We start from the raw sequence: 22126 nt of genomic DNA, 5'->3' as shown, positions 1-22126 counted from the left end.
GCCAGCCTGTGCCGGGAAGGCGACTGGAGCTTGAGGGGGAGCTCTGAGCTGGTGGTCCCTGAGCAGCCTCCCAGCAGGGAGAAACCCTTCAAATGCTTGGAATGTGGAAAGAGCTTCAGGAACAGCACCACACTCCTCACCCATCGGCACATCCACACTGGGGAACGACCCTACAGGTGTGGGGAATGTGGGAAGAGCTTCAACCAGAGCTCCACCCTTATCCGCCACCAGCACATCCACACTGGGGATCGGCCCTACAGGTGTGGGGAATGTGGGAAGAACTTCAGTGAGAGATCCACCCTCTTAAGACACCAGCGCATCCACACTGGGGAACGGCCCTACAAGTGCTTGCAATGTGGGAAGAGTTTTCAGACCAGCTCAGATCTCCTCAGGCATGAGCGGACGCACACGGATGAGAGGCCCTTCCGCTGCACTGACTGTGGGAAGGGCTTCCAACAGAACTCCACCCTTGTCACCCACCGGCACATCCACACTGGGGAGAGGCCCTACAAGTGTGAGGAGTGTGGGAAGAGCTTCACCCGCAGCTCTCACTTGACCAAACACCAACGGACCCACCAGTAAGAGAAGCCCTACAAGTGCCCCAACTTCGACTGCTGCTTCCACTGCGAATGAACCCCCTAATTGTGAGGCAACCCCTGGAGTCCAGTGACTGTCAGTCCATCCCTTTTGACCACAAAGGGCCAGTCCCCTTTCTCAGGGGCAGCTTCTTTCATCAGAACCCTTCCTGGGGGGTGTGTGGAGATTCCTGCCTTGGCTGGGGAGCCCCCAAGGTCACTGCTGGAGGTTGAGAGTAGAGATCTTCCCACCAGCGTTGATCTGGGGGAGTTCCATCCATCTGTAAATAAAAATTATTGCTTTTGTGCCAGCTTTAGTAGAATTACTTCAACAATTGATTTAGTGTAGAGCACTGTCCTGTCTTATGCTGTACTCCTGGTAGTTTTAGTGTTTCTATTGTATAGTGAATAATTCTGATGAAGATCTTTTGTCTGATCATTTATAACCCTAAATAAATTCCTTTCTATCAATAGATCTGATTTGCCATCATTAAAACCTGGAGGACAAAAGTGATTCAGTTACACCTCTGTAATTCCTCTAAACTGAAAGTGTTGGCATAATCCAAGGCTGACACTGGATCCTGCAGCCCCCAGCACACCACAGTAAGTTGGGAACTCAGGGAACTACCCCGCTTTGCAAACCCCCCTGTGCCCAAAGACCCCTATGGGACCATCGGACTGGGCAGACCAACCCCCTTTTCCAGGAAGGATGTGATGTCACAAGGTAGGTGTGATGTCATAGAGGAGATGTGAGGTCATATGATGGCTGTGATGTCATAGGGGAAATGTGATGTCACATGAAGAATGTGATGTCACGGGGCAGGTGGGATGTCACAAGAAGGATGTGATGTCACAGGGGAGCTGTGATTTCATGGGGCCGATGTTATGTCACAGGGCAGGCCATGATGTCACAGGGAGGATATTATATATCAGGAGAGGTGTGATGTCATATGATGGATGTGACATCATAGAAGAGATGTTATGTCACAGGAAGGATGTGATGTCACAGAAGAGATGTGATGTCATATGATGGATGTGACATCATAGGGTAGTCTTGATGACACAGGGATGATATGATGTCACAGGGCAGGACGTGGCGTCACAGGGATGAAATGATATCACAGGAGAGATGTGATGTCACAGGAAAGATGTGATGTCATAGGGGAGCTGCGATGTCATGTGGAGGTATGATGATGGTTGGGAAGTCATAGGGAAGGACGTGATGTCACAGGGGAGGACGTGATGTCACAGGGAGGATGTGATATCACAGAGATTATATGAGACCGCATGAGAGATGTGACATCATATGATGGATGTGATGTCATAGGGGAGTTTTGATGGCATGGGGAGGACGTGACGTCACAGGGATGATATGAGATCGTAGGAGAGGTGTGATGTCATATGATGGATGTGATGTCATGGAGAGGCCTTGATGTTACAACAAGAATGTGATGTCACGAGATTTGATGTCACAGGTAAGCACGAGATGTCATAGGGAGGTGTGATGTCACCGGCAGTACATGATGTCACAGGGATGATATAAGATACAGGAAGGATGTGAAGTCACAAAAGCTCTATGATGTCACAGGGACAATGTGATGTTACAGGGAGGACGTGATGTCACAGGGATGATATGGTATCACAGGAGAGATGTGATATCATATGATGGATGTGACATCACTGGGGAGATGTGATGTCACAGGAGGGATGTGATGTCCTAGGGGAGATGTGATGTCACAGGGAGGATGTGATGTCACGGGGCAGGTGCGATGTCAGAGGGATGATATATTATCAGAGGAGAGATGTGGTGTCATATGATGGATGTGATGTCACAGGGATGATATGATATCACAGGAGAGATGTGATGTCACAGGAAATGTGATGTCATATGAGGATTGTGTCATCATAGGGGAGGCTGTGATGTCACAGGGAAGCTGTGGTGACAAGGGAAGGCTGTGATGTCATGGAGAGGTACGATGTCACAGGGGAGCTGTGATGTCATTTGATGGATGTGACATAATAGAAGAGATGTGATGTCACAGGAAGGATGTGATGTCACAGAAGAATTGTGATGTTACAGGGATGATATGGTATCACAGGAGAGATGTGATGTCATATGATGGATATGACATCATAGAGGAGCCTTGATATCACAACAAGGATGTGATGTCCTGGGGAGGATGTGATGTCACAGGGGAAGACATGATGTCATAGGGGAGATGTGGTGTCACGGGGAGGATGTGATGTTATAAGGTAGGTGTGATGTCACAGGAAGGATGTGATGTCACGGGGAGCATGTGATGTCATTGAGGAGTGACACATCCCCCTCCAACCTTGCTCCAGCTAAAGCCGTGGAATTTGTCTTTGTTTCCCTTGGGTTCAAGGTCAGGCTGTTTTATTTCCATGGATGTCTAGAGGTGAGTTAAGGGGAGCTCAGACCTTTTGGTGAGGAAGGACTTGTTGACTCTGGAGCATTTGAACTTAGCCTTTGTTCCTGGTTTCTTCCCACTCTTTCAGAGCAGTTCATTTCCCAGGGTGAAAGCTCTGATTCCCCAGCACAGTCAGGTTCTCCTGAGCTCAGGATCTTTCACTGGTCTCATTTTTCTCCAGTATTAATTCCGTACCAAATTCTTGCTTCCTAGGTCAGTGAAATGTTAGAAGATAGAGAATCTCACCTTGATCTTGCACAGAACACTTCTAGACTTCTTTATTCTAATGAATTCTTCCCTAATAGTTCTGGATAATAGGACACCCATGTGAAAAGTCCCTTTTCTGGTTTTCAGGACTTAAAATCGATGCTTTTCTGATGTGGGTATTTATTGGAGTGTTATTTATTCAACTGTGAGGGTTGAATTTAGTGTTCCTTGTACCTTTAAAAAGTGCAACCCCTTTAATCTGTTGTTTTAAAAACCGTGTATTAGATGTCAGAGGACATAAGGACAGCACGTAGAGATAACCCTGCTGTAAGTGATGGTTCCAGTCATCCCGTGTATGGATCAAAGATTTCCAAGGCTCTGTTCCAAGGCTGGGTGCACATGGACTGGGAGAACTTTTCCTGCCGGAGCCGCTCTCCCTGCACCGCCAGGAAGAGCAGGGACCGCATCGCCCCGGCCGCAGCGGCACAGAGGCTGCTCGGGAGGGGACAGTGTGCTGGAGGGAGCTGCCCACTCGCTGTCCTCACTGCCTGCACAGCGCAGGGCTGGGGGGAATTGAGCCAGGCAGGAAAAGGGAATGGCGGCCATCGCACGGGGCTGAAATGAGACGGGAAGGAGCAAACAGCCTGGCTGGGGGGGCACAGTTTGGGAAGGGGGCACAGGGAAAACCCACTGGGATGTTCCGGGGTAAATAACAGAAAATAAACAGGGGAGGGTGCCCTTTCAGATATGGTTTATAGATCAGTGCACTGTGTATAGTGTAAGAGGGCTTCATAAATGTAAGAATGCAGTTTCTACAGCTTTTACTACAGTGCCTTTTTTTTTATAAAATATGTAGAGACGATAAGTTGGGTGTCAGGTTGGGCTTTTTTTGTTGGTGATTTTTTTTTTTTTTTGGTGGATGCCTTGTTCCCCCTAACTCCCCTAAAGGAGCTTTCTTGAATGTACCTTCTTACAGCTAATTTGAGGGATTAGTTTAGATAAGGCTCTTAGAGTGGATGCATTTCAATGAAATCAGGGCACATGTCTTTTTGGCTTTCGTGCAAGATTCAAACTAATTTTTTCCTTCCTCTTTGGCTCATTTAAAAGTCATCTTAAAACACTCCCAATATATTGTGTGACTTCAGCGCTTGAGGCGTGTGGGATTGAATGGACACAGAGAAAGAACTAACATTCAGAACCATATCTGCTTCCCTGTCTCAATTAATAAACCCCAGAGTTTGACACATTAATAATATCCATAGCAATTGTGATTTGACTGTATATTGTGACCTGCATATGCACATGTGAGCATAAGGACATAGGAAATAGGTGTTGTAGTTTCTGCAGTTCTTGTGTTATGGGTGAGGGTAGAGAGGATTCAAGCTAAAAATTGTCTGAATATTTTGAGAGTGCAGAGACATCTGTCTGACCATCACTAGGTATGCTTTGATTTAAAGGCAGAGCATGTTAAAGAGTGCAATAACTTAAAGCCAGCTGCAGTCTTGAATTTTTGCTCTTTCAGCAGTAACAATAGCACTAATAATTACTAATAGTTAATGAGCTAACATGCAATAAATGTATCGAATCATTTTGACATATGTGTCAGTTTAATAATTTTAAATGAATCAGTGCATTTGTAACAGGAAATCTCCCTCAACCTCTGATTAAAATGTAACATTGACTAAAGGATTATAGAGCAGACTTAATTTTACTGACTGTTTTAACAGTTGTCACAGCTGTTGGAAGAAGGAAAGGCAATTGAAACACTCCAAAAAAGGGGTGGGGGGGCAGAACGGGAGTAGTTTAATAATTTAAACATGGTCTCTGAATGCCAAACATAAAAAATTGAGCAGATCTGTAGCTCCAGAAAGCTACTGTACACTATGTATGTTTGCCTTTTGTGGCCCACTGTGTTTCATTCATTTGAACACTGAGCAGTTTCCCTCCTTTCTCCATTAAAAATGTGCAGCAGCGTTTAAATGTGGAACAGAATCAGCTGTTCATGTGCCTGGAGTTTCATCTTAGAATGCAGCTGATAGAATACTCAGCTGACAGGAAATAAAGGCTGTGTAGAATGGCTGTAACATTTCAAAAGTGGACACAGGTGTCACATCCTGTGAATGCTGCAGTGCAGTGAGGGTTGGTGGACATATTTTATGTTTTTCTAACCGTTCCCATGTTGTGATGTGGGAATGGTGTGTGGAGTTCCCCTGCGAGTCTGTCTGGGTTATGTCTGTGCAGGGATGAACAGGAGTGTGTGTGTAGATTCCCATGCCTGTGTGTTTGTGTGTGTGCAGGGGGATTCTGTGCTAAACTCGTTGAGCTACGAGATGCACAAAGGACCCCCTTGCTTTCTAAATTCCTTCTCAGAGAGGAGCCTGGGGGTGGCTGGATCCAATCTCAGGCTCAGATTTTGGTTTCAGTTGAAGGAATTATAGAGGTGTGATTCAATCACTTTGTCCTGCAGGTTTTAGTGATGGCAAATCAGAAATATTTCTATAAAATGAATGATTTATTATGACAAATGGACAAAAAATTGATCAGAAAAGTGAACAGATGAAAGACCTTTAACAGAATTATTTACTTCAAATTATAAAAGCCAAAAACCCCTAGTAGTATAGTGTAAGATAGGACAGTGGAGTCCATCAAAGTAACTCTATTAAAGCAATTGGATCAAAGCCAGCAAAAAGAAATGATCCTGAAGCAGACATTGAGGTAACTCATCACACAACGACAGGGGGTAATTCTTTTTTTTCCACCCAACCCCTGGGCAGTGACCATGAAGAGCTGTCTCTGCTTCATGGCAGAAGCTCCACACACTTCAAGGAAGTCTGTGGAAGAATCTGCCCCATGACAGTTGGACGGGGCTTTTATAGTTATCAAGGGTTTGACTGCCAGACATATTTGCAGGCCAGGGAGCAGCTTATCTGTCAAATCCTGCTTCAAAAAGCAGGATGTGTGTTTGAAGTTTCATGAAGCATTCTGGGGTTAGCATAATTCAACATTAAAAACAGCACCTTGACACCAGCAGTAACTCACCACAGAGAGTTTGCATTGTTTGCATTCTCTGACCATTGTTTAGGTATTATCTGAGCAGAGCATCCTGCCAGAAATGGCCCCTTGAATCCATGAGGTTCCAAAAACTCTGAGGGTTCCTTTGGTTCCATGGGGCCCTGCAGTGTCACAATGGCTCCTTGATTCCAGGATGTTCCAAAACATCCCAGGGTTCCCTTGGCTCCAAGAGGCTCCCCAGTGTCCCACTGGCCCCTGGATTCCAGCAGGCCCTGCAGTGTCCCAATGGCCACTGGGTTCCAGGAGCCACAGCGGCTGCCGCCGGCGTCTGTGCCCGGAGCCGCCGCTCCCACGGGGCTGCCGCACTCACCGCCGGGGTTGCCGCTCGCGCAGCCGCCGCTCTGCCCCGGCTGCACCGGGACCCGGCACCGCCTCGGGCCTGCACTGCCGCCTCAGCGGCCACAGGGACACAGCCATGGGGGACCTTTGCTCTGACACTGATGGGGCCTGGCTTTGTTCTGCTTGGGGCTGGGCTTTGGGAAAACTGCTCTTCATTTTCATGCTCCACTGGAACAGCTCCTGAATTCCAAAGGTTTCCTAATCCAGGGGAGGGGTTTCTATGGCATCGGAGGTGCCGCCCCTCGGGACACATTGTCAATGAACCATCCAGCTGACTGGGATGGGTGTAAGAGCTGGGGAACACAGGATAATCAGTCATCCCATGAAAACCTTGGAACATTCCCTGCCTGAATCATAACCCAAATGGAACAGTTTGGATACAATTCCCAAATAGTTTGGAAACTCCAGTCATTCCTGACCCCAGGATGGAAATTCAGCAGATCACTAAAGCCAGTCCCCTTGGGAGCCCACAACCAGCAGGGCTGAGGGAGGCCCTGGCAGCTCCCCAGCACCTCCCTCTCAGTGGGACACCTCTGGCAGCCTCTCCCAGCTCGGGAACCCTCCAGTTTGCAACACTCCAAAGACCCTCCCTGATGCCCAGGACAATTCTGATCCCCCTCAACAAACCCTCCTCCAGCTGTGACCCTTGTCTGTTGGCAAACACAAAGGGATTTGGGGAGTGTTTCCCTGACAACAAGGAGAATTTGGGAGAGGGACCTTTCCACAGCCAGCTATTGATGTGTCCACACATCTCTGCCTGGGTGTGGGTGTGAATTGTCTGTGGTGTGAATGTTGTAGTTTTGAATCCAGAATTCAGTCCCTGTTAAAATTATAGCAACTGCTATTGAATCACCTGATAACTGTTAAACGGGTCAAAAATTAAATGCTACTAATGTCTTTTACCCTCTTGTCTTTGGATCCAAATCCTTTGTGCCCTGACCCTCTTGCATCCCAAGGCTCTGTGTAAATCATTCCTATTCAACAAAAAATATATATTTTTCATGACTTCCACTTTAAAATCTTCCTCCTTAGCTAAACTACAAAACAACTCCAATTAGCTGTAGAACTCTTGAAGACTTGAAGACAATTAAAGGAAGGAAATAATTTGTTTCTCAGTGTTTTATTGGGTCCCACAGTGTGTTTGGAGCTGCATCAGCTGTCAGTCCAAGATGGGCCATGTCAGAAGTGGTGAGGTTGGGGGGTGAGGAGCAAGGTTGATCATCCAGGGTCAGTGCGGATCTCCTGAGGAGACACTCAGCATCAAGATCACTTGGAGAACACTTCTATCACCTCTTCTCTGAACTAAAAAATAGCCATCATTGAATTAAAACAAAAAAAGGACAAACTTCGAAGAATTGTTTTGAAACTGCTTTGAAGACAATTAAAGGAAGACAAAGAGATCCTGAGGGATTTCTGGAATTTAATGAGCCCCACAGGGTGTTTGCAGCCCAGCCCATGATCCTGAGGTACTGAGAGAAGATTGAAGCAGCTGCTGAAGAAGTCAGAAGCCAAACTGCAAGTGCCTTGAAGCATTGCTGGGCCCCACTGAGGGCAGGCACTGCCAAAGCCTCCCCAGGGACTCCTTGGAGCAGCTCCTTGGAGGCCAGGAGTGCAGGCAGACAAAGGCTCTGGGCAGGCCCCTGCAATGCTGAGCAAAGCCTGCCTTGGTTTTGTGGAGCACAAAGGCCAAGGCCTGAGCCCCAGGCCCTGGCCCAGCAGATCCTGTCCCTCCCGGCTGGCTCAGGGCTGTTTGGGGGGCACTGGGATGGGAGGGGGAGGAACAACAAAGGCCAAAACTGGGCAACCCCTGCCAGGCTCCTGAGGGAGGGGCGAGGCAGAACCCAAGTGCAGAACCTGCCAGGCAAGTGTCTTGTGGTGGCCTGAGTGGCAGAGGCAGCTGCCAGAGGCAAGGGGACAAAGACCTGGGTGCCTTTGGGCCTTGCAGCCCTGCCAGAGCCCTTGGCCATCTCTCCTGCAGGCTGTCCTGCCCTGGCCCTGCTGCTGCTCTGGCCTTGCAGGCTGCACACACCCCTCCTGCTTTCCCACCCCCTCCCAGCAGCATTTCTAGACCCTCCCTGATGGCTCTGCACCAGCTCTGGCTGTTCCCTGGAACACAAAGCCATGGGCTGATCCTGACTCCCTCTGGGTGACCTCTTGCAGCACAAGGGTCCCCATTGAGCGATATTTCATTTTCCTCACCTTCAGTCCCAACTTTCCATGCTACTCTTTGTGGAGATTTCATTTATTTCCAATATGGAGAAAAGCTCCATCCTGTCAGATCTCCTCTAGACCCTCTCCAGTTCTTCCTCATTCCTCCAGAATGGGGAACCTCACAGACAGACAGACCAGTCCAGATGTGGTGACCCCAGGGCTGAGTCCAGGGGGGTGACAACTCCCTTGTCTGGGTGCCCACACTCCCCCCAAGGCAGCCCCATGTGCAGTTGGCCTTAAATCAAGGGGCCATTCTGATTCTTTGTAACGTCACGGAATCAAGTGGCACCGTGACACTGCAGGGCCTCATGGAACCAAAGGAATGCAGGGACACTGTGGAATCTCATGGAACCAAGGACCATTGTGACATGCGGGGTGTCTTTGGAACAAAAGGAACCCTGAGACATCTCAGACCCTCCTGGAACCAAGGGGCCACTGTACCTCCCCAGAACTCCATGGAATCAAGCAGAGCTGCTGCCTCCCCCCCGCCGCCGCACGGACCGGAGTCGCCGGCTCTGCCCCGCTTGGACACCTCTGGAGTCAGCGTGTTCTTGGGCAGCACAACTGATCTCAGACCAGAGAGTTTTCCAGACTTTACTTTGTCCCCTCTTTCCCATGGTTTTGTTTTTTGGTTTTTTGTTCATTTAGGGGGAAAAGGGGAAAGGGAGGCATGTATTGATTCCTATTCTCACCTGTTTACAAAAGGGAGTTTGGACAGGGGGAGAGAGAGGAGGCAATTTCCCTCTCTGCTGTTGCTTTGGACTGTTCTGTTGGTATTGCTGGTTTTGCTGTTATATTTCTTGTCAGTCAACTGTTATTTTTTTCACTTATACCTCCTTGTATTTTGTCTCCCTGTAGTGGTGGGGAATAAAAGAGGAGTGAATTCATTTTATTGGAGTTCCCACCCCAATATGTGCCTTTAAACCAGGACAGGTTACTCAAGGGCTCCCTGAAATTTGGAATCATCCACAAAGGACTTGAAAACACATTTTATCCCATTGTACAGAGAGATAATAAAGATGTTCTACAGTGGTGTTCAAGGGCTGGTCACTGAGGGATTTCACCAGGAAGTTGCTGCCAAGAGGACTTTGTACCATAGATTCTGACACTCTTCATTCAGTCAACTTCCCACCCACCACATCTTCCACTTCTTCAGTCCAGCTCTCACCAGTCTGGCCATAAGGAGACCACAGGAGACCACGTCAAGGGCCTTGATAAAGTCTGGGCACACAACATCCTCTTCTGTTCCCTCCCACAGGGGTTCTGCAATCCCTCCCTTGTCCTTCCCATGCTTGGCAATGGCTGCAGGAGGACTTGCCATATTCCCCTTCTCTGCTGAGCCTGAGCAGTCTGGAAGTCTCCCATCCCTCCTTGCTGCCCTGTTTGCAGACTGGTTCCATGTCTGCCTTTGCCAAGGCCCCAGGAAGCTCTGGGATGGCTCTGACCTTTCCAAGGGTTTGGGAGAGGTCTCCCAGTGACACTGCCCAGCCTTCTCAAAAGCCCTGACACCAAAACCTTTTCCATATCCCACACTTCCAGAGGAGTGCCCAGGACACAATACAGGTTGTCCTGGTGGTTCTGGAGAATGAGAAGGGATTTCTTCCTCGAGGCCAACCCCTCCAATTGGATTTGAGTGCAGCTGAAAGGTTCCCTCAGCATTTTCCCTGGTGCCTCCCTGCCCTGAAGGTTTCTGGCCCTCAGGCTGGAGCTGAGGGGGTTGGGCAGGTGCCTGAGGAGGGGGTAGAACAAGGGCTGTGTCCAACTGTGCCAGGAGGGCTGTGCTGGGCAAGGAGGAGGAGGCTGCAGAAAACAGTGGCACTGGGGAGGGGAGAGGAGCAGCTGGAGAGACCTTGTGCCTGCCCACGCTGGGCAGGAGCTGCCCCAGGATGGCAGCTCTGAAGCACTCCCAGGATGTCCCTGTGAACAGGAGGGGAAGACTGGATCTGAAAATGGAACCTGGAAAGCAGAGAGCAGGAGTGTCATGGTGACACTGCAGGAGAGTTCCAGCCCTGGAGCAAGGTGACAGAAGAAGTGACCCAGTACATGCACTGCCCTCAGAAGATGCCACAGCATCCTGGAGATGCTGGAAGGGAGCCCAGCTCTGCTTCACAAGTTCCCAGGACCTGTCCCTACCTGTGCTCCAAGGGCTTCCAGCCCACAGGACTGTGCTCAGAGAGCACTCAGGCCTTACAGTGACAAAGGGGTTCAGGAGGACAGTGTGGAAGTGAAAGAGAGCAGCTCTGCAAAGACCAAGCCCTGCTGCTCCCTGGCAGTGCTGCTGGGCTGGGATTATTGTCCCCTTCCTGTTTGCAAATACCCCCTGTCCTGCAGTGTGCTGTCCTTTAGGAACATCTGAGAAGAAGGGTCTTGGACAAAGAAGGCACTGCAGGGTTCTTTATTTTGTTGAAATACTCAACAAGTACAATTGATCATTTATACATCTCTGAGTCAAAATCAAAAAAGATGGATATAAAATTATAAGGCAGGTGCCTAAGAATATTTAAGTGCACAGGAAATTATTGCAAGAAGAACTTGATAACCTTCACGAAAAACCTGAGCAAGAAGGCTGGGCCATTAAGGAGTCCCATTCTGAATGCTACACACCAGAAAACAGGCACTTTTTTGCTCCTGAAAAGCATCCAGTCATCATTTTCCTCAGGGCATCCTTGAGCTCCTGGTTCCTGAGACTGTAGATGAGGGGGTTCAGTGCTGGAGGCACCACCGAGTACAGAACTGATAGTGCCAGATCCAGGGATGGGGAGGAGATGGAGGGGGGCTTCAGGTAGGCAAAGGTGCCAGTGCTGAGGAACAGGGAGACCACAGCCAGGTGAGGGAGGCACGTGGAAAAGGCTTTGTGCCGTCCCTGCTGAGAGGGGATCCTCAGCACAGCCCTGAAGATCTGCACATAGGAGAAAATAATGAAAATGAAACAGCCAAATCCTAAACAGACACCAACCACAAGAACACCAATTGCCCTGAGGTAGCCTGAGTGTGAGCAGGAGAGCTTGAGGATGTGTGGGATTTCACAGAAGAACTGGCCCAGGGCATTGCCCTGGCACAGGGGCAGGGAAAATGTATTGGCTGTGTGCAGCAGAGCATTGAAAAACACAGTGGCCCAGGCAGCTGCTGCCATGTGGGCACAAGCTCTGCTGCCCAGGAGGGTCCCGTAGTGCAGGGGTTTGCAGATGGCAACGTAGCGGTCGTAGCACATCATAGTCAGAAGGGAAAACTCTGCCGTCATGAAGAAGAGAAAGAAAAAGGCCTGTACAGCACATCCCATGTAGGAGATGGTTGTGTTGTTCTGGAGGGAATTGTGCATGGCTTTGGGGACAGTGGTGCAGATGCAGCCCAGGTCTGTGAGGGAGAGGTTGAGCAGGAAGAAGCCCATGGGGGTGTGCAGGTGGTGGTCACAGGCTACGGCGCTGAGGATGAGGCCGTTGGCCAGGAGGGCAGCCAGGGAGATGGCCAGGAAGAGCCAGAAGTGCAGGAGCTGCAGCTCCCGCCTGTCTGAGAATGCCAGGAGGAGGAACTGGGTGAGGGAGCTGCTGTTGGACATTTGCTGTTCCTTAGGACAGGTCTGTTCAGGAAAGGAAAGCACAGGGAACAATTAAGACAGTCCCCTCTCAGCAAAGCCAGTGCAGTTTTCAGGGAAATCCCCTCCAAGTCAAGGCATTTCTTTTCTCTGGTTTTTTCTCCCTGAGGGTTCTGTGAGGAGCAGGAGCTCTGGGCATGTGCTGCCAAGGACTCAGTTTTGCTCTGCTGCAGTGCAGACATGGAGCTGGTTTTGGACAGCTCTCATAATCACAGAGGTTGTCACAGTGAATCCAGTTTTGATGGAAAAGTTCAGTTCCTGTACTGTTGTCTTGGAGCAATTTGGGCTGCAGAAGAAAGGCACAGAGTATCCGTAAAATAATTTTGACAGGGTTTTTTGGTTACGATCATAACACCTGGGGCAAATTTTTTTAGGGGCAAATTTTTCTGATTAGAAATCTGAAGAGCGTTGAGACAGGACAGGCAGAAGGGCTGAGCTCTCCCTTGCTTATTGCAGAGCCAGGAGAGCTGCAGTGCCTCTCAGCCTGTTTCCCATCTGCCCTGCACTTTCCCTTGGGCTGCCTTGAAGATGACTTCACACACAGATTCATCTTTAAAAACCCCACCAAGATCTGTGCTGAGAGCAGGGCAGTGCTGCTTGAAAGGGCAGCTCTGTGAAGTGTCCCCTGTGCCAGCCCAGAGGTGCAGCTGTGCTGGACAGAGCAGGACAGGAGCCCTCCTGCAGGGAAGCCAAGAGCTGGCACAGGAGAGTGCCCACCCCCAAGGGAAGGCTCAGCACTGCCCAGGATCCTGTGCTCATCTCTGATCCTGCCTGAAATATTCATCTCCCAGAGGAAAACAGTTTGAATTTCAGTGTAGCCTCCTGAACTGAGAGAACAATGTCTGTGCTACAATGCCTAAGCAGGAAACACACCTCAGGACTAATTCCTTTCCTGTAGCCCCTGTCTTTTCTGAGCTTTGCTAAAACTTCACCATTCAATATCATGTAGTGGTCTGTGAGCAGGTCTGACCCTGCAACAGCAAGACATGGAAAAGATCCTCCCTCCCCTGCCAGGTTTGCTCCTTGCCCACAGCCCTTCTGCCCTAGCCCTAGGAACAGATCCCCGGGCCGGCTGAGAGCTGCCCCTGGCAGGCAGCAGAATCCCTGCCCAGCACAGCACCCTGGGCTGCAGGACCCTGCTCTGCCCCACAGCCCTGGGCACCCCTGGCTGCACCCCCAGCTTCACAGCTCTTCCAAAGTGCCCCAAAAACAGCCCCTGCTCACCCATCCCATCAGCTGGGGCTGGGCCAGCTTTAGGAGATGCCTCCAGGAGCTGCCCCTGCACTGCCCTGCAGCCACAGACTCACCTTGTGCAGCCCTGCCAAGATTCCTCCTGCAGGGAGCTCTCAGCCCTCCTGCCAGTGCTGAGCCCCTTGAAGCTCTGTCTGTGCCCTGCTGGTGTCCCTGAGCTGCCCTGGCAGTGCCCTCAGCCCTGCTGGGCTGTGCAGAGGAGCTGCTCACCAGCAGAGCTGTCTCTTTGAAGCTCTTCTTGCTTGCCAGGAGCTCCCTGTGTGCCTGGAGCCCGGCCCAGCTCAGCAGCACAGCAACAGCCCCAGGCATTTCATGACCCTCAGGGGGTTTGGTGTTGTTTACATGAGACTCAGTCCCTGAGAGGAAGTTCAAACAACTTTTCAAGAAGTCAAAGTGAGATTGAAACACTGAAGTTTCCTTTAGTGCTACTGAGTCTCACTGAGGGACACAACTGAGAACTTGTCCCCAGGTTCCAGTTAGAGCAGAAAACTGCAGACAGTGATGACAAGGATGGACAAGCAAGGGAAAGGTGGCTCTGATGCTGAGGAAACCTTGACTTGTTTCCTTAATCTAACAGGCCAAGCCCTGACCCCAGCCCCTGGGAAGGCAGATCTTGTCCCTGCCTCATTCCTCAGGGCTCTTCCTGGGGCACTGGGATGTGGGATGTGCAATGCCAAGGGCAGGACCATGGGGTGGCACCTGCCAGGCTGCTGAGCAGGGACAAGGAGGCCATGAGGCCCCAGGGCTGCAAGGGGCACTCCCCTCCTCCTGGCATCAGGGGCACAGACAGCAGCCCTGGCCAAAGGCCTGCAGAAGGTGGCTCTGTCAGGGCCTTTCAGCTTCTCCCCATGCCTGTCTCCTCTCCAGCCCAGGCTGTCCTACGGTGTCCATGCCCTGCCCCTTTCCCTGCAGGCTGTCGTCATCCCCCCGGCTGCCCCACCTGGCTGGCACCTTCCTGCACTGACATCTCTGCGTCCTCCCTGGCTCTTCCTGCACACACAAAGCCTTGGGCTCATCCAGACTCCTTCTTTGTGACATATTGCACCACAACACTGACCTCAGAGGGAAATTTCTGACTTCTTGTCACCAGTCTAGGCCACCCCAGCTGCCCTTGGTGGCACTAGTTCTTTCTTAGGCTGTTTTCTGACAGGAAGAAAAGCTCCACCAGCTCTCACACCCCCCTTCCAGACCTCTCAGCCTACTCCTCTACTGTCCTCAATCTTCACACCCCTGACCCCTGAGTCCTCAGCCTCTATATATGGGTCATGTGCTTGAGGCCCCAAATTCCTTCCTGGGAGATCTCTGGGACCTCTCCAAGGTTTTGGAAGATGACAATAGAGTGCTCTGATCCCAGGAAACACAGAGGGACACTTTTTTCCAAGGGTTGTCTTGGCAGAATGAGGCACAATCTCTTTAAACTTTCTGGCACAAGGGAGCTCTGAGCTCTGGGTACGGAGGGAGGTCCAAGTGCCAACCACTGGAGTGGGAGCTACAAATCATCAGGGCTTGTGTTCTTGGGAGGGCCAGACACTGGTGAGAGTGGTGTGTGTGTGTGCCCATGGAAGGACTTGAAGGGCACAATGAACTGTCTCAAAACACTGTCAAAGCAGGAAAATCCCATAAGGCGCCACAAGACCTAAGCACTGGTGGCAAACAGGAAGCCATTTAATTCCAAGGCCTAACAAGACCCTGGGGATGTTTTCTCTGTAGGGTCCTGAGGTTTCCATCTGGTCCCTGTGCTTGGAAAGCCTTCCAAATCCATTCTGGTGAGGGGAGGTGGTGATGCAGCAACAGCAGCTGCCTCGTGGGATGCCTGGACACCCCTGGGGAGGCAGAGCTGGGGCCACTCATTCTGTGCCCTATCCTGGCTGGGTGCTGGGGGGACTGCCCTGAGGAGAGACAAATGAGGCTTCTCCTGGGGAAAGCCTCAGCCAGAGCTCAACTTCCCAAACAAGGCTGGGGCTGGGGGTGTGCCGAGGGGGAAGTTGTCCTGCAGGCAGCAGGACAGGATGAGCAGGACGCAGTCTGCTCAGGACACGGCGCATCTGAAGGACACCATGGGTTTGGGCCCATTGTTGCTGCTTTATGAAATCACAGTTGCCTCCAACTGGCTCAGTGGGAACAGAAGAGCAGTGCTCGTAGTTTGAATAGTGTTTTTTGCTGAAGATTTGAAGGCATCAGGAGAGCTGTGATGTCACAGGGAGGATGTGATGTCACAGAGGAGGGTGTGATGTCACGGGGAGCTGTGATGTCACAGAGGAGAATGTTTTGTCATAGGAGACATGCGATGTCACAGAGGAGGATGTGATGTCAAAGGAGAGCTGTGATTTCATAGGAGAGCTGTGATGTCACAGAGGAGGATGTGATGTGATAGGAGATGTCTTTCCAAAACCTCAGCCTTAGCATGAGATCCAGGCTGTGCTTAAGATCTCTTGAAAGAGCTCTGTGGTAGAGGAGATTTCCTGCTGCAAAACTGCAGCTTACTTATACTTCCAAAAAAAAAGAAGATATATAAACATGGGGAAAATGTGTAATGTGAAATGTAGCTGTAGATTATTATTTAAAATTACTACCTGAAATCACATTAACCTATTTTAGACCAATTTCAAATTTAAGCAGAAAAGGACACAATTTAGATGAAGTATGCCATTTTTATATGATCTCAAGGGTATTCATGCTTGGGGGTTTTTTTTGTTTTGTTTTTTCTTTTCATTCTGTGTAAATCAACTGGACTTTTCAGCACTGTAATTAGAGTCAACATTATTTATGTGACAAGTTAGGTTCTTCTGTTGAAAGAATTCTACAATAAAATGACATTTGGGAGGGCACCTGCCCCTCAACAGGCACCCGGCTCACCCCAAAAGGTGCTGGGACCCCCCTAAAACCTCCCCACAGCCCCTCAAGGACCCCCAAAAACACTCAAAGCCCACCCAGGACCCCACCCAACCCCTTTTCTGGACGATTTCTCTGGGCACTGGTGGTGCTGGGAGCCCCCCCGGCTGTGGGTGAGGAGCTCTCGGGTGAGCGGGGGGTGGGAAGGGGGCGGTCAGTGGGAAAAGGGGGGTCAGAGGGGACAGAAGGGGTGGTGGGACCCCAAACTGAGGGGGAGGGGAGTGGGACCTCAAAAAAATGGAGGGGGAGGGGCACTGAGGTTTGGGGGATGATGGGAGAGGGGTGGGAGAGGTCAGAAGAGTGGTGGAAGGTGAGGGTGGGACCCCCAAACTGAGCATGAGGGGGCTGGGGAGTGGGGGGATGATGTGGAAGAGGTGGGAGGGGGGGAAAAAGTGGGGGTTGGGACCCCAAAAGTGATCCTGGTTGGTCTGGGGATTGAGGGGACCATGGAAAAGTGGAAGGAAGAGGGAGAAGGGTGGAAAAGGGAGGGTGGTCTGGTGGGTTCAGCGGTCCCATGGGGGTCTTTGGCACCAGGTTTTGGGAAAGGGAGTGGTTCTCCTGAGCTCCCAACTTCCTGTGGGGTGCTGGGGGCTGCTGGATCCAATCTCAGCCTTGAATCTTGCCAACATTTTAAATTTAGAGGAAATAGAGAGGTGTGACTGAAACACTTTTGTCCCCCAGGTTTTAATGATGGCAAATCAGATTTATTGATAGAAATGAATTTATTTGGGGTTACAAATGATCAGACAAAAGATCTTCATCAGAATTATTTCCTGCACAACAGAAACACTAAAACTAACAGGAGTACAGGATAAGATAGGACAGTGCTCTACACTAAAGCAATTGTTGAAGCAATTCTACTAAAGTTGAAACAAAAGCAATAATTCTTAATTAGAGATGGATGGAACTCCCCCAGATCAACGCTGGTGGGGAGATCTCTGCTCTCAACCTCCAGCACTGACATTGGGGGGTCCCCAGCCAAGGCAGGAATCTCCACACTCCCCCCAAGAAGGGTCCTGTTGGAAGAAGCTGCCCCTGGGAAAGGGGACTGGCCATTTCTGGTCGAAAGGGATGGACTGACAGTCCTTGAACTCCAGGGGTTGCCTCCCCATAAGGGGGTAAGTTTGGGGTGGAAGCAGTGGCTGAAGCTCTTCCCACAGTTGGGGCACTCACAGGGCTTCTATTACCCCGGTGGGTCCGTTGGTGTCTGGTCAAGTTAGAGCTCTGGTTGAAGCTCTTGCCACACTCCCCACACTTGTAGGGCCTCTCCCCGGTGTGGATGCGCCGGTGCCTGACAAGATGGGAGTTCCAGTTGAAGCCCTTCCCGCAGTCGGTGCAGCGGAAGGGCCTCTCATCCATGTGCGTCCACTGGTGGAGGAGGAGATTCCCACTGGTCTGAAACCTCTTCCCACATTCCCCACACATGTAGGGCCGTTCCCCAGTGTGGATGTGCTGGTGGGTGAGGAGTTGGGTGCTCTTCCTGAAGGTCTTCCCACATTCCAAGCATTTGAAGGGCTTCTCCCTGCTGGGAGGCTGCTCAGGGACCACCAGCTCAGACCTCCCCCTCAAGCTCTGGCCGCCTTCCCGACACAGGCTGGTTCTTTCCTCCTCAGAGCACCCTGGGCTGGCTTTGGAGCCCCTCCTGCGGGGGGATCTCCGGCCCTTTTCCTCCCCGCTGCCTTCCTGCGCCGGGGAGCCCTTCAAAACGGCCTCTCCCACCAGGGTCTCACGGGGGGGATTTGTCCTCTGGGCTCTCCCTGCTCAGCTCGGGGCCTGGGGCAGGAAGCAAGAAGGACAGGCAGGGGATTTGCCTCCGGCCCACAGGGAAGGCCAAGGACATCCCCCCAACTCCGGCCCCGGCAGGACGGCGGCGCCAGCGGGGTTGTCCTGCAGCCGGGGCCATGCTGGGCTGACAGAGCCAGCACAACACCTGCCCAAAGGGACACTGACTTCCTCCTCACCTGCCTGGGGGGCCCAAGGCATCTTCCTCTTCCTCGCAGCCTCCTCCTCCATCCGCCCAAGCTTTGGGAAGGACAAATCCTGATGGGGGGAAAACAAGGGCTGAGCTCGTTGGCTTGGGGGTTCCTCCTGCCCAAGTCCATCTCTAGAACTCACCGGGCATCCTGTGTCCATAAAAACCTCCAAAACACCAAGACTCAGCCCAGAAAACCCCAAATCATCGAGATCCGGCAAAAGCCTATAAGAAATAGTGAGAAGACTCCTGCCCCCCCAAACTGAAAAAAGTTGAGATTCACCTAAAAAATACTCCAAAATATGAAGATTAGCCCAAAAAAATTCTCCTAAAATTTCCCCTTCTCTGGTTTCCCCCCTCTAGGGTTCAGAGAGTCTTCCCTGTCTGGGATGCTGGGGGTTCTACCAGGAGATAATGGGAGTGTTGGGGGTCTCAAGGGTCCCTTCTCGTCTGATTCTCGCCTTAGGGATGCTGCATTCCCAGAAATTCCCACTCTCCAGGTTCTCCACTTTGTTGTCCTAGGGGATCCCAGGGGTCCCCACTGTCCAGGCTTCCCCTTCTCTGTGCCCCCCCTCTCCAGGCTCTCAGGGCTCTCGAAGCTCCTCCCTCTCTCCAGCCTCCCTCACTCTCCAGGGATCAAGGCATGGGGACACCGAGGCACCCCCACGGCAACCCCGCTCCCGCTCTCCCCACTCCCCTCAGCCCCCCCCTCCCACCCCTTTCCCATCAGCCCCCCAAACCCCAGCTCCCCCCAGCTCCCTTTGGGGGTGACCCACCCGCTCTTTTCACTTCTCTCTGTACAAAATTGCTTCCCAATATCCAACCTAGACGTCCCCTGGCACAGCTCAAGACCCAGCCCTCTTGTCCTACTGCTTCTTCCTGGCAGAACAGCCCCAGCCCCACCTGGCTCCAACCTCCTGGCAGGGACTTGCAGACAGTCAGGAGGTCTCCCCTGACCCTCCTCTTCTCCAGCCTCAACACCCCCAGCTCCCTCAGCCTCTCCTCACACCACTTGCGCTCCACTCCCTTCCCCAGCCTCGCTGCTCTTCTCTGCTCCTGCTCCAGCCCCTCCAGGGCCTTCCTCAACTCAGGGCCCAGAGCTGGACACAGCACTCCAGGGGTGGCCTCACCAGCGCTCACTCCAGCCCAACAATCCCTTCCCTGCTCCTGCTGACACACTCTTCCTCACACAGGCCAGCAGCCATTGGCCCTCTTGGCCACCTGGCCACACTCTGCCTCCTCTTCAGCTCCCTGTCCATCCCCACTCCCAGCTCCCTTCCTGCCTGCCTGCTCTCCAGACACTCTGGCCCCAGCCCGGGGGGCTGACGGGGCTTCTTGTGGCCAAAGGGCAGGACCCGGCCCTTGGTCTGCTGGAACCTCATCCCCTTGCAATCAGCCCATGGATCCAGCTGGGCCAGGTCCCTCTGCAGAGCCCTCCTGCCTTCCAGCACATCAACACACCCCCAGCTTGGGGTCACCTGCACATTTGCTGATGAAATGCCTGGTTCTGCAGCAGCTGCAGATGCTCAAGGGGCAGCAGGACCAAGTCAGGGGTCTGGGGGGGCCTGGGGGGCTTTGGGGTCTGGGAGGGTCTTGGGGGATTGGGAGTACAGACCAGGACAGACCAGGACAGACCAGTACCTGCTCACTGCTCCCCAGATCTCTCCTGGAGTTGGGCCACGTTGTCCTGGGACACCTGAGCCCCCCCCAGTGCCCTCCCAGTACAGCCCAGTGCCCCCAGTACAGCCCACTGTGCTCCTGTCCCAGGGTGCCAGGTGATCCCTCTTTGGGGGGGGGTTGGAAGTTATTTGAGGGGGGGCTGGGGGAGATTTGAGGGGGTGGTTGGATATGAATTTGGGGGGTTTTGGGGTGCTTTGGTTGCATTTAGGGGAGTTAAAAGGGGTCTTGGGAGGTCAAAGAGATCTGTAGGGGGAGGGGATTAAAAGGAAAATGGGGGTTGGGAGACATTTGGGAGGGGTTAATGATGTCTAGGGGGAAAGAGGAGGGGCAGCACCATGAGCAGGTGAGTTCTGACACCCCCTTGGGGTTCCCAAGACCTTTGTGATGTCCCTAATTCCCCCCTTAACACCCTGAGACCCCCCTGGTGTCTCCAATATCACCAGGGCCTCTCCATGGCCATAATTCCCCCCAATTCCAGTGTTCCCATACCCCACCCCACTGTCCCCAAACCCCAACACTGATGTCCCCAACCTTCCATCTCACCCGAGGAGCCCCCCTGGACCCTCTGACACCAAAAACATCCCCCATCCCTGCCATGCTCACAGAAAGGCCAGGGGTATCTGGAGACACGTTGGGGACAGTCTGGGGGCTTTGGGGGGCACTGGGTGATTACTGGGGGATACTGGGACACACTGGGGGGAACCAGGGGGCACTGGGAGGACTGGGGGGTTACTGAGGGACACTGAGAGGACACTGGGGGTTACTGGAAGTTAACTGGGGCACACTGGGGGGCACTGGGAGAGAATTGGGAGTTACTGGGGGATTACCAGGACAACGGGGGGGGCACTGGCAGGTTACTGGGCCATACTGGGGGTTACTGGGTGCTCCCTGCAGGGTCAGTGGGCCATACTGGGGGGCAGTGGGAGGTCACTGGGTCACACTGGATGGTCACTGAGGGGGTTACTGGGCCATACTGAGGATAACTGGGAGGACACTGGGATATACTGGGGGCACTAGGATCCCCTTACCCGGATGTGGTACATCTCCCCCTCTGGATTTTGGGGGGCATCCCTAGCACCCCTCCCCTGGGGGCTGGGGGATCCCCTGAGTTCCACTGCTGGGCTTTAGGGGACCCCCTAAAATCCTCTCAAAACCCCTGAAATTCCCCTTTCGACCCATCAAAACCTTCTCAAGGTCCCCTCAAATCCCATCAGAGACCTCATCCCTCCCCAGCACCCCCCAAACCCTCTCAGTGATCCGCAAAACCCACCTGGGACCCCCCAAGCCCATTCAGGGACCCCACAATCCCCCTCGGGGACCTTCAAAACTGTCTGAGACCCACTAAACCCCCTAGAGACACCAAAACTGCCTCAAAGGTCCCCGCAAAGCCCCCCAGGACTCCCAAACCTCCTCACAGACCCTCAAAGCCTACCTGGGACACCTCAAATCTTCTCATAAACCAAAACCCCTTTGGAGACCTCCAAACCATTTCAGGGACCTTCTATCTCCCCCCTGAGTCCACTCAGGACACCGAACCCCCTCAGGGACCCCTCAAAACGTCCCCGGGAACCCCCGAACTCCCCCGCTAAACCCTCCCGAGGCCTCCAACCTTTCCACCCACACCCGCGCTCCCCGCAGCCCCCGAGGGGATCCCCAGACCCCGCTCTCGCCGCCCCCCCGCCAACTCACCCAGCGAAGTGCAGCGGCCGCAGGCGAGTCCTCCTCACTCCCGACCACGAGGCCAAAATGGCGCTCGCTCCGCGCGCCCTCCGCCTTTACAGACCCGCCCCGCAGCCAATCAGCGCGCGGCCACGGCCCCTGCCCGCCCCCCGCCTGCGCGGGGCATTGTGGGAGTTGTAGTCCCTGCGGCGGGGGAGGATCGGGCGTTTTGCTTTTTAGTTTTTCT

At 52.4% G+C, this 22126-nt stretch overlaps 1 protein-coding gene and 1 pseudogene across 1 annotated transcript in view; one reads left to right on the top strand and one right to left on the bottom strand.

The window, feature by feature from the left end:
- LOC127474809 (uncharacterized) overlaps nucleotides 1-22126 on the top strand; it is a 1721191-nt pseudogene that overhangs the window by 777220 nt on the left and 921845 nt on the right.
- LOC127474834 (zinc finger protein 883-like) overlaps nucleotides 1-22126 on the bottom strand; it is a 237550-nt gene that overhangs the window by 193402 nt on the left and 22022 nt on the right. The window contains 1 exon segment of the mRNA XM_051796137.1: nucleotides 18530-18707. Within this exon segment, the coding sequence (XP_051652097.1) occupies nucleotides 18530-18701 (172 nt within the window). The 5' untranslated portion in view covers nucleotides 18702-18707.

The sequence above is a fragment of the Manacus candei genome, unplaced genomic scaffold (assembly GCF_025592945.1).
Source record: "Manacus candei isolate 608988 ecotype Guabito, Panama unplaced genomic scaffold, ASM2559294v1 h1tg000045l, whole genome shotgun sequence".
Taxonomy (NCBI): domain Eukaryota; kingdom Metazoa; phylum Chordata; class Aves; order Passeriformes; family Pipridae; genus Manacus; species Manacus candei.
Note: the sequence above shows the minus strand (reverse complement) of the source record. Positions and strands in the feature narration are given on the sequence as shown.